Genomic DNA, 13655 nt, shown 5'->3' with positions numbered 1-13655 from the left:
GAATAGCCTACTACCTATTAAGTAAGCCTGATAAAACAGTTACTCGACACACGTGACTTCATAACTGCGGCACTATCGTGCCTTTCATGTATTTGCAATAAGAATTTGCTGAGTTGTTATTCATCCTACGTAAATCATCAGGAGGTGGTCAGACAACAGTCACTTTCCGAATAACTATTAATTCCTGTTTCATAGAACAATTACCGAACCAAAAACAAAAATATATTGTTTTGGTGATGATCAATGTTTCAGGTAGCGCAAGAACTAAAATAAAATTAGTCAAGTCTGTTTCGTAATTAGTAATGATAATCTATATCGAGTTAGTATTTTCTTTTTGTTTCCAAGTTTGTTACGACTTTTCATGAGCAAATATATAATTAACGCCAAAAAATGTGGTGTACGTATTCTTTTTTCTTTTTTTTTTAATTATTTTTTTCGATAATTGATCATTTAATTTGCTAAATTAATTAAAGTAGCAATTTATTTTAAACAAGATAATTAACGAACATGAATGATTGGTTTACTCCATATCCCGGTAGTAGGTTATATAATGAAATCCAAATTACTTTCCATGTTCACTTGCCAGAAGGTGTTGATAAAATTGGACAACCTGTAGTTCTTGGCAATAGGAAGGAACTAGGTTCATGGGGAAACCCTATTGTAAAGCTTCGTCAACAAAATCTAACTTATTGGAAATCTGATCTGATTACTATTTCTTTGTACAAACCAAATTTCTTTCATATTATTCGCGTTGAACTTATTCAATATAAATATGCTGTTCACATAGTACCGTCTATGTTTTCTAAAGGAAATGAAAAAATTGTATTCGAAGGATTAGAAGAAAGTTTTCAAGATTGTCGCACGTTGGATATTGAAAGAGATAATCAATTTGATATATGGAATAGTAATCATCAATATAGCTTATACGCTATACATGATTTTGCTTTTGTAGATTATATTTATAATTCTATCAAGGGTAGTAACCTAAAAGATAAAGTTATGGAATATCAACATTTATTATCCCTTTACAATTATCGTACGATCCGCGCTTCAAGTCTTGACTTCATTTTCAGTCATATTGGTGATAAATTCAAAGAAAAACGGCTTTTCTTGTGTCTTATCTTAGGTTATTATATTTCAAGGGAGAAAGGCACGTTCCATGAACTGCCAGTTAGTTTCCAATCTAAATTATTACTTAACGCACTCGAAAGCTATAATCAAGAAACTTTACTTTCAAATACTAAAGACCTAATGTATACTGCTATTTTAGTTCTAGTCCGACATAATGCTTTTCAGATGCAATTTGATTGGTCAGTTATTTTTACAATTTCGGCTGAAATTGATCCTAATTATACCTTCATCGATCAGTTAAAAACCTTAAAATATTCTAGCGAAAATTTAGCGAAATTTGTTCAAATAATCGGACCTTATATTGAAAATATTGAACCTCAAGTTTATATTAAAGTCGCAAAGGTAATTTAATTATTGACTATATAATTTTTTTTTCTTAAAAAAAAATTTAACTATTGTTGATTTTTTTTTTAAGTGGTCAATTCAATTATGTCATAATACGAATTCCCTTTTTAAACTATGGAGTGATGTTCTTTTGCGCAATAGCAAACTGGACAAAACTATTTTTAGGTGTTTTATCGAACAAGTTCGAAAGATTATCTCTCATGATGATGATGATGCTGTTGCTTTAGAATCCCGGTTTATAAAGCTTCCGATAGGCTATCGATATGATTTGTCCGAAGTTTTTCAGTCCCGTACTTTATTTTTACTTGAGAATTCAAGCAAGGAATGGACAAACAAAAATATTGCTTCCATTAAAAGACTCCTTCTTAGTCTAAATTGGTGTGATGAACAATTTGTTAAATCATTAGAATTAATATCTAAATCTTATATTTTGGAATTATTAAATATATTTCCAGAACTGTTAGATAATTGGTTTCGTAGTGATTTTTCTGACAAAGAGAAAAAGATTCCAAACATATGTACAACTTGGATTAAAAATCTTTCGTCTAAACTTTACGCAAGCAGTTCATTAAACGAAAGCAAATTTATTTTTCTGATATTTCAACAATTAGAACGGATTCATCCTTTGCTTGGTTACAGGATTAATATTTGGCAAGGTTTAACGGATACCGCTATGAAAATAGTAAAGGAATGTTTAGAAATTCATATCTTTGCCGCAACGATATTAATAGTAACGTTAGATCAAGATGACGTTAAAAAATTATTTTTGAACTTGGTAAAAGAAATATTAAACAAGACCGTTCGACAAGCTAGTGATGAGTTATTACACAATATATTTGTAATATGCTCTCACAAGGGCGAGATTTTAGAGGTTCCGAACTCGTAAGTTTAAATTATTTTTTTCTTTCAAAAAGAAGTACTCCATAATTTAAAAATACTTAACTAATTTATTATAAATTTTAGGATGAGCGAAGATATTTTATATCATATTATGACTATATTGCAAAATCAAGCATCCGCATTTACTTCCTCACAACACCATCATTTAAATATTTTAAAAGCTGGTAAATTTTGGGACGCTATATTATTTGCTGACGGGAATGTTTCAAAACTTAATTCACATCCATTTATTAAACGTATTGGAGGGTCTATTAACGAACTTGGCTTATTATTCGTTGAAAAAATGATTGATATGCAATTATTACAACAACTTTTAGTATATTCTGACAAAAGACTATTTACATATTTTTGTTCGGCTTCCAAAAAGAATTTTTTAGGTGATATAATTGTCTTTCGAGCTATAACTGTCACTCGAGATGAAATTGCGAAAATCAGAAAGCTTTATAATAATTATCGATTTCGGAATGCCATACTTCTTACCTTTTATACCGAATTTTGTCCAGTTGCTCAAGTAACGGATGTAAATGATTATATTAAAGATATAAAACAGCACACGACAAATTTAGATAAAGTAGAAATGAAACAGGCGTTAGCACCAGATTATTTGGCGTTTCATGGGAAAACTTTGGAGTGTGCAAAGCGTTGCTACAAGTTTCGCCAATCTCAAATTTTTCGAAATATCTTTGAAGTCTGCATTAAGGAAGATGCTGCAGCAACAAAAGTAGAATACATAGCACAAAAATTAATTCCGATTGTTTTTGATAAGTATAATGCTCTTTATAAACGACTTGAAGAATGGGGAAAGCTTAAATGTTCAGAAGCATATTTACTTTGGAGAAACGTTACGGATATTAATTCAGAGCTTGATTTAATAGAAGACTGTGAGATGAGCGAAAGATTACTAAAAACTCTTGTCAATTTCTCAAAATGGATCGAACGACTTGAGAAGCTAGAAAAAGTTGTGGAAATTTTTGGAGTACAACACAACGATGATGATTGGTTATCTAAATCAATCCGTAATTTAAAAGATGATTCCATGGAACTTGAAAAAACAAATAATCTTTTCGATTATCTTGATAAAAATTTGATTAAGGTTAATCAAGATTGTTGGGAATTAATAAAGGAGTTATCAAATGCTGATGACCTTATAGGATTTCTAATGAAAATCAGCAAACATGATATTAAAATTTTGTTTAATGATGTGAACGATCATTCGGATGAAAAATTGACTCAACTCTCATTACTTGTTCAAGTGAACCAATTTTTATTTCCTATATTGGATAAGAATAAAGAAACTATTAGTGATTTTCTGGAAGAGTTACTTCGTATTGTTGAGAAGGATCATACTTTAAGAGAAAAGATTGCATTATGTAATAGTAACAATTCAATATTTCAAAATATATACAATAAAATTCAAAATGGCGACGAAGATACTAAAGAGAAAATTAAGAATGCTGTGCTTAATGGAACTTACACTTTTGCACGTGATGTAAAAGGCAAATGCATGGTTTTCTTAGAATATTCCTCTAAATCTAACGTGAAATATAATTTAAATGAAATGTTAGATTTACGTAGACGAGCTCTTTTGATTGACGAGTCAATTATTAGTAAAATAATAATTGACAAAGAAGAGGAAGTGTCAAAGAATGTTTTGGATGAATTTATTCATCAAGTTGATGTCGTACAAGAAATAATTAATACAGCTTCCATGTTGATGCAAATTGGACATCTTTGTTATAGAAAATTTGAAAAGAAATTACAAGGAACAAATAACATGGAAGATTATCGTAAATTTTTAGATGATGAACTCGAAAAATGGTGAATGTTTTATATTGAATTACAGTTGTTTTTTATTCTTTATTTTAGCATTGCAGGGAAATTAATGAGCTTTACTTCACAAATTTATAGGCAAGTCATATTGGATCAGTCGCATAAAAGATGTTATTATTTAACATTCTTTTATTCCCGCCATATCTTGTCATTTTATGATTATTTTACATCGGAAAATTTAGATAAGGAAAATGAAGAGGAATGTAAAGCGTTGATTAGTTTTGTTAACAGTAAAGCTCAATTACCATCTCATGGAGATGTTCAAGGAATTTTAAATGGATTTAAAGATCATTATGAAATTCTTTGTGAAATTGGAAACGAATTAGAAAAAATTTTTAGAAATACTCCAAAACAGTTACGTAAAATTAAAAATACTGGACAACGTGAAATCATAACAAAAGGCAAATTATTTGTTGCTACTTATACTGATAAGATACAAGTTCCAAACACTATTATGTCGTTATATGCTAGTTATGGATATTATCCCGAACCATGGCAAATTTTGATATGTACATCATCAACTACGATGGAGGAACTTAAAATTTTCATTAAAAGGAGTTTTTATGCATCAAGTAATGGATATGAAAATAGCTTGTTCTGTATCGTAAATTTAGAAATATTAGACTTTGAATTTCAATATAATTTTATAAACTATATCAAAATAATGCAATTGGAATATAAGAATGAAGATTATCTATTAACCCTTCTATGTTATCGAAAATCTGAAATGTCCAATTATATTTTAGATCAATTTTCTTTAGAAGCTCAAGAGATTAATGAATTAAATGCTAACACATTGCAGGAAGTTTATCAGGAATTATTTACAAATATAACATGTATTTCTTCTGATTTATCCGGTCAAGGAAAAACTGAGTGGATGAAAGAAGTTAGCTATTCTAAACAAAAAATTCCACTTAGTTTCTTAATAAGCGATAATATGAATCTTAAATATCTTGTAAATAAACTTAAAGCTTGTAAACTTAAGCAAATACAAAGTTTACATATCAATATTTTATCGGCTGATTATCCCGAAGAAGTGAATTTATTTTTATTTGAATTGTTGACTTTTAAATTAGTTTCATACAATAATTTAATAGTTTCAATTCCTGATACTTTTATTTTTATCGAGATATCATCTTCAGCAAATCAAAATTTACTTAGATATCTTCCTATATTAAGATTTCCGCATCATAAATACTTAAATTGGAACATTGAAAACTTTAGAGTGTCTCAAGAAATAACGAGTCCAATTCAAATAGTTTGTCATTATTTGAAATTATACGATCTTGAAAAGATTGATACAGAGGAAAATTTAGGACATGATATTAAATATCCTTTACCGGAGGAATTTTGTCAACATCTCATTATGAAATATTTTTTGAATAAAAGCGACAAATATATATTATCGTTTAAATGTATTGAAATCTTTGTAAATATTCTAGCGGATCAACTAATTAGATTTTTATCAAGTCAATATTTTACAATAAATGATCTAAAATTAAATTTGAAAGAAGCTAATATCGGATCAACAATAATCAAATCATTATTAAGTACTTCAAAAGATTTCGTAATTCAATCTATTAAAACAAAATCAGCACAATTTAAATCTTTAACTCCTGAATATGAGAATAGGATTAACCAATTTGATAATTCAAATTATAATATTTATTTTTTTAATCCTTATACTTTAAGCTCCTATATTTTATATAATAATAAGAATGAAGTACCCGATAACATCAAATTATTGTTAAATGGTCAGGAATTAGAAGATTATAATACGATGACTACAACTGAACTTCTTATAAAATTGGAAACAATAGCACGTAGATCAAATGAAGAATTGAATTTTCCAGAGTATGCTTTAACTACTGATAATCTGATGAAGATGGCCTTAATTCTTTTAAGAGTACGTGCAAATATTCCCGTTTTAATTTGTGGTGAAGCGGGATGTAGCAAGGTAAGTTTAATTATTTAAATCGTTTTACAATTTTGATATTACTTACTATTAATTAATTTCCATTGCATTCATTATTTAGACAAGTTTGATTACATATTTAGCCATGATTGTTGAAGTTCAACTATGTACTCTTAATATTCATGCCGGAATTGGTGAAGAAAATATTATGATATTTATGAATGATGCTTTGAAAAAAGCAGAAAAAGGTGAAACATGGATATTATTGGATGAAATAAATACATGTAATCGTTTAGGATTACTTGCAGATTTAATATCAAATAAAAAATTTAAGAATAAGCCTATACATCCAAATATTCGGTTATTTGCTACTTGTAATCCATACCGTTATCGTAAAAGAATTCAAATTGAGGCAAGACATGTTGAAAACAAAATTAATCTTGTTTATCAAGTCAAACCACTTCCTGATCAAATTTTGGATTATGTTTTGGACTTTGGTATCATAAAACCAAATGATGAGTACAAATATATTCAAATTATGGTTGAAAAAGAATTAAAAAATTATTTAGAACATCCCGTATTTTCTGAACTTTTATTTGCTTCTCAAAAATTCGTACGAAAAGTAGAAGAATCATATAGTGTTAGTCTACGTGATATAAAACGGGCTATAACGTTGGCGAAATTCTTTTATAATTCTCTTGAGAATAGACCGGCTTATAAAAAGGGACATATATACCCACCATCTGGTAATCCAACAATAAGGACTAGATCTTATATTCTAGCACTTAATCTCTGTTATCATTCTCGGTTATATAAACAAGATTTACGTAAGCAATATCGTTGTGAAATGGAACAAATATTACGAAATCACGAAATTAATACTGGAGAAAACATGTTTTCCAAAATTATTCGTGAAGAACAGGATGATTATATAAATAGAATGCAATGTCCTCCGAATACAGCCAAAAATGAAGCTTTATTAGAAAATGTTTTGGCTACTATTGTTTGTATTTTGACTAAAATTCCTGTATTTATTATTGGAGAATCGGGGTATGTTAATTATAATTATTAATTTATATTATTTATAATTTTCTGAATATAATTATTTAATATTTTTAATATATTTTATAATAGCTCATCTAAATCTTTAGCTATTCGTCTTATAAATTCAAATTTACGTGGATCAGATTCCGAGGATGAATATTTTAAATCTTTACCACGGGTATTGTATATTATGATACATATATGAATTACGTCCATTTTGTTAATTACGTTATATTATAAATAGGTTTATTTATTTCCCCATCAAGTTTCTTTGTCTACAACTTCGGATGATATAATCAAAGAGTTTAATAAAGCTAATGAATATCAGGAAATGAATTCTAAGCAATTTCCTGTTATTAGCATAGTTTTGCTTGAGAATGGTAAATAATTTACAATATACGTACTTTTTTTTTTATGTTTTTAATACAAATTATTTTTACTACTGTTTTGATAGTTGAGTTGGCTGAAACAAGTCCCTTCGATCCTTTGAAAATGCTTCACTCTTTGCTTGAACCAAATTATCCAGCTATTTGGCCAACTGTTTCGGTGGTGGGAATATCTAATGATCACCTTGATATTAGTAAAAGTGGTCGTGCATTACTTGTTCAAAGGTATGCTATTTTTTTTTAAATGAATTGTTGAAGCTTATATCCATTACTGATAATTTATTTTCCTTAGGCCAAAATTTGATATGGATAGTTTAGTTAGTGTCACCAAATGTTTCTTAAGTGCAAGAAGTACTGAATTAGAATCTATAGCCAAAGCATATTTGAATTATGAGAAACACGGTCAAACCCCACCAAATTTTCATGGTCTTCGTGACTATTACTCCTTAATCAAGCAGCTTTCATTAAATGAAATGACTCCAGTTAATATTCAAATGGCATTAGCTCGTAATTTTGGGGGAATGGGGAGTAGTGATAAATTATGCGAAACTTATTTTGGAGATTTTATTAAAACCAACAATAATGATGATAATCCATGGTCCTGTAAACAAATCTCAATCGAAAAATTAATTGACTCAAACTTAGATGATTCTGATGCGCGTCATTTAATGGTTATTGGAAAAAGCGATTCAATTGTAAATTTATTAACTTACCATTTAAAAAGAAGAAATTTGGATCCAGTTGTAATTTTAGGATCACAATTTCCTAATGATCAGGATGATTATTATTATAGTGTTTTAAACAAGATCACGGTAAGTAATTAATTTCATATATGAAACGAACTTTATTTCAACATATTAAATTTACATATACTGTACCATTTTGTACTTTTAGTTATGTATTAAAACAGGCAGACCATTGATTTTAACAGATTTGAAAATGATATATGGTAATTTTTTTACTTTAACGATTAATGACGGATATGATATATTTTAATTGTAATTAACCAGATATTTTGATGTTTAATAGGAAATCTTTATGATTTATGGAATCAAAATTATGTCATTATAGAAAATGATGGAAATGCCAAATATTTTACAAGGATTACACTCGGAGCATGTGACAATCCTACGCTGTAAGGATTTTATATGTTAAATAAGTTTTTAAATGTAATTTTTTTGAAATTAATATTTTTTTATTAATTTATACTTTATTAGTTTCGTTTCTTCAAATTTTAAATGCATTCTTGTTATGGACGAGATGGATTTGCCTTTAGCTGGTCCTCCACTTCTAAATCGATTTGAAAAACAAAAGGTGTCGATTGATGATATACTTAATGAAAGACAAATGTTAATCGTAAAAGATTTATTTAATTGGATAAACCAAATGTTAACTTCGTTTGAATCTAATTCAGATATTCAAACACACAATAAATTTACCGAGAAAGAATTATTTATTGGATTTGACGATGACGAAACCTTACAAAGCTTAGTTATTAATATTATTAAGAATAATCCTGAAGTTAAAGACGAAGTGATTTTAGAAAAATGCAAAGAATGCTTGATTGCAATAGCATCTCCTGATGGAGTTTTAAGAGCTGAACTATCAACCATAGAACGAGATGAATTTAATAAATGGAAACGGGTTTATTTCCATCAACAATATCATGATAGTCTTTATGATTATTTTAACGCTTTGCTTAATCAAGAAAATGAAAATTCATTGGCGAATCTAAAAGAGCATTTAACAATTGTTAACACATTCTCTAAAATTAATATAAATTCTAAGTTTTGTTTACAAGATCTTTTAGGATATCAAGCGTACAATTTATCGATATTCAGGACTGAATCTCAATTTTCAAATATGGTGAAAAATTTCTTTTTTGAATCAACAGATCAAATTTTAATTCTTCAATGTGATATTAAAACTATTAATACTAAATGTATTAAATTAGTAAAACACATTATTGAACAATATCAAAATGAATTTTGGGCCAAAAATGAACAATTCAAAACGAATAATCCCACTAAACACATTAAATATGCGTGTTTAATATTTCATATTCAGCAAGATTATGAACCAAATTCATTATTATCTAATTTCATTTGTGGCTGGAAACGAATTTTTATTGAATCTTTAGAACCACCAGAAATACCATTAATAGATTTATTGGATAAATCATTATATGAAGTAATTAATTCAAAACTTTTTGATAAGATAGTTAATTCGACAATGCCATTTGAAAAGATTTTACAAAATGAGTTGTTATGGTGCTTATCATGTATAGAATATCAACATTCTAATGAAGGTTATGAAAATTATATCAGGTATATTAATTTTATTTGTGATATCATTTTAATTATTAATAAGATATTAAATTTTTTTTAATATATATATATATTGCCTTTTTTTTATGTAGTTTATTGAGCAAAGGGATTCTAAATAATTCAAATTTCATACAATGCATAAAAACAAAAACCTTTGAATGGATCTTAACTAATTGTAAAAATTGGCAATGTGAAGTGGCTTTAAATAGGAAGAATTATTCATCAAAATTTACTTGCTTTTCATTAGCTTTACGAAATTATGTAATAATAATTATTAAGCAAACAATTTCCAAGATTTTATATTCACTTGAAAAATTATCAGCAATGTCAACATTTTTCAATAGTGAAAATGGTGAATCAAAAGTGAAAAAAGAATTATCAGAATTGTGGAAAAAATTCTTCATGGACAATACAATTATTAATATAGATAATTTATGTGAACCAAAACCTTCCATGTATATAATGTCACGTTCAATTAACGATCTTGAATTTCCTTTCTCATATTATTTTATGAATTTAATTAATTATTATGAAAAATATTATTTTGAAGAATTAGATATATTAAGACAAGATTCGGAAAACATTAATAATGAATCGTATGCAGATCATATAGAAGATTTTAAAAATAATTTGATTTCTATACATCCATATTTTGAATATTTACAAAGATATTCGGAATTCTATTATAATGATTTTATTAGTATTATTTTATCAACTTATTCTATAAAATTGCCTAGTAAAGAAAATTTAGATTTTATTTTAAGAAATTTAATTGAAGTAACTGAAGATAAAATTATTGATCCATTTATTCTTCATATTTATTGGTGGAAATATTCAAATGAAATTTTGATTCAATTAAAATTGGTTGAAACTTTTCCAAATATTGTAATAAAGGTTCAAAATGATTTCGTTGTTCACGGAAAACTTGCTCAAGATCTTTTTAGAGAATCAATTAATTCGATTTTACAAAATATATGTGATGATAAACCATGGAAACAAGACATGGATTATATTTTATCCATTTTATCCGTAACTAAAGAGATTGATGATGACTCAGGAAAATTTTCAAATTTAATTATATGTAATGATTTATTAAAAATAAATTCAATTCCATTAGAAAAAATCAAAGAAATTATTTATTTAGGAAAGTCCGGCAAAAAACAAGAATTTATTACAGCTGAAATTATTAATTTGGTATTTAATAGTTTAGATGATAATAATAATGATATAACTCCAATTATATCATTTATTTCATTTATTACAAGAAATCTTAAACTAATCCCTTTAGAATCTGATGCTCGGTTAATTCTTTACAAAAATATATTTTCACAAAGTTCTTTCATCTTAATGAATAGTATTATTGAAAAAATATTTACTATTGAATTTCAACAGAATAAGGAAATATTTTTTATGCTAATGAAGAATCCTGAAGAATCTTTACAATCAATTAGATTAAAAACTATTAATGATAATATTAAAGATATCGACTCAAATATAGCAGAACTTTGCTGTAATATAATTCAAAAGATTTTCAGTAAACTCGAATTCAATGAATTATTACCTTACTTCAAGTATGCAATTGAATCATTTGTACAAGAAGATTTGCTTTTACAGCAAATATTCATTTTACAACAAATAACTTCAATAGCATTTTTAAAAGAATTTATAAATCAATTTTGGAAGAAATATTTTTCATTATCTTCATCAATGATCAAAGAAATTAATGATATTATGAAAATTAATAATGATAATCCATTTATTCAATCTATTCGATCTTATTTTGCATTAGAATTAAATTCCTTTAATTATATAAAACAACATGAGATTGTTAAGGAAGAATTTACATGGTTAGATGATTGTAAGGATAAGAAAATAACTTATCTTTCTAAACTTTTAAAACCAATTAAAAGAATAAATTTTGAAGTTAGTACTAGAAACTTGGACAAAAATTCATTTCTTTCAATATTTTTTAAATATCATGAAAGTTTAAAGCTCATGAAACATCTTTATCCAATTATCAGATTTGTGAAAATTTTAAGCTTTAAACTTGAACATCGTTTAACTAAAAAAGAGGCTCAAAATATGACATTTCATGAATTTATTAAGAAAGAATCTGCAGATGATAATGATTATGTTAATGCTAATTTAAAATCTTTATTTGAAGAATTTGCTTTTAGTTGGAATTATATTATTAATTATATTTTTGAATATCAATGTAAAGAATTACCTCATAACAAACTATTTATGAATCTTGATCTTCCTGTGATATTTGGATTAGTTGAACAAAAAGATAATGGAATTTATTTATGTGCAATTGTAGATTTTTTAATTAAATTACATAATGAATTTTTGGATAATATAATAGCAATTCCTATTGGAAAATGTGAATACCTTAAATTTTTAGAGGATTCATCTTTTAATAAATTAACTCCTAAAACATATTTCATCATACCAAAAAAGGTTGATCAGGCACAAGATAATAATTTCATTAATTATGATTGGGATGATAAAATTTTTAAATATAATCAAAGAAATTTGGAAATAGAGGATGATAAAAATCTTATATTTGATTTACAAAAAATTGAAATGAAATTGGCTAAAAAGTTAATTCATAACAAAGTTTATTTTGAGATGGAAGATAATCAATTCTATTTAAAAAATTTTTCATTCAAGCATGAATTATTTTATTATTCTCCAAGAATTCTTTTTGAAATTAAAAAAATATTACCACAGGAACCTATTTCAGAAGAGAAAAGATTAATAATTTTAGCATTGCTTGATCCATCAAAATCTTTATATAATTCATCAAATTCAATTGATTTACCTGAAGTAATCTCTCTTTTTGAAACCATTCTTTGTTTTATCAAAGAATTATCAATTAAACATAATAATATACTTATTTTAGATTTAATTGATCAATGGTTAAAGTTAATGAGGTATGATATAACATATGCAGATATACTTAAAGAATTTTCTTTAAAACATATTATATCATTTTATGAATTAATTGAGGAACAAGTTGCTAATTCAATAATCGATAAGATTGATGAAAAATTTAAAACTCCGTTAACACAACAAATGAAGGATTCAATTAAAAATATCATAGATTATGATGATTCAGAAAATCAAAATCAACAACGTATTCCTGCTAAAGCATTTGCATTTGCTTTAAAAAGATTCATTTATAGATTTTTATTAGTAGATTTTAATATTGAAAATTTAAATTTAAATACATATTTTTTAGATTTTACTTTAAATTTATGGAGTGATGTTTATGAAGAATCAGTTGAAAAATTATTTCCTACTTGTTTGTTAGTATCTCATGCTTATAATAGTTATAATTTTATTGTTGAAGAAATTGAGGTATTGTATTTTATATTAAAATATGTTTATTTATTATGTTTTAATTTATTTTTAACTTATTGACTTATTGTTATATTAATTTATTTTAATAGAAAACAATGAATGAAAGGCAAAATAGTAGAAGAGGTAAATACAAAAAACATAAAAAGTATACAAGTTGAAAGATTTATTTGTATTATTAACATAGTAGTCTTGTTATAAATTTATTTGTAAACATTATTAAAATTCAATAAATAAAAGTTCTAGCCTTTAACATGACTATTAATTAATAATTATTATATGATTTATAATAAAATAAGCCAAAATATGAATAATATATAATAAAAACTGTTCATTATTTTAAAATATTAAATATCTACACTCGAGATAAAAATAAGATTTAATTTTTAAAATGATCCAAATCAAGCCCTAACG

The 13655-nt window shown here is 26.1% G+C and overlaps 1 protein-coding gene across 1 annotated transcript; it reads left to right on the top strand.

The window, feature by feature from the left end:
• Nucleotides 1-507: 507 nt before the first annotated feature.
• OCT59_017134 (uncharacterized protein) lies at nucleotides 508-13402 on the top strand (the record flags this gene model as incomplete). Its single annotated transcript, XM_066146163.1, has 16 exons — nucleotides 508-976; nucleotides 1271-1473; nucleotides 1547-1710; nucleotides 1846-2358; nucleotides 2440-4194; nucleotides 4285-6163; nucleotides 6243-7171; nucleotides 7256-7343; nucleotides 7410-7545; nucleotides 7620-7776; nucleotides 7844-8363; nucleotides 8446-8500; nucleotides 8581-8686; nucleotides 8769-9878; nucleotides 9971-13241; nucleotides 13334-13402. 16 exons carry the CDS (start codon nucleotides 508-510, stop codon nucleotides 13400-13402), a joined length of 11424 nt encoding a protein of 3807 aa, XP_066003884.1.
• Nucleotides 13403-13655: the final 253 nt, after the last annotated feature.

The sequence above is a fragment of the Rhizophagus irregularis genome, chromosome 25, assembly GCF_026210795.1.
Source record: "Rhizophagus irregularis chromosome 25, complete sequence".
Classification (NCBI taxonomy): domain Eukaryota; kingdom Fungi; phylum Glomeromycota; class Glomeromycetes; order Glomerales; family Glomeraceae; genus Rhizophagus; species Rhizophagus irregularis.
Note: the sequence above shows the minus strand (reverse complement) of the source record. Positions and strands in the feature narration are given on the sequence as shown.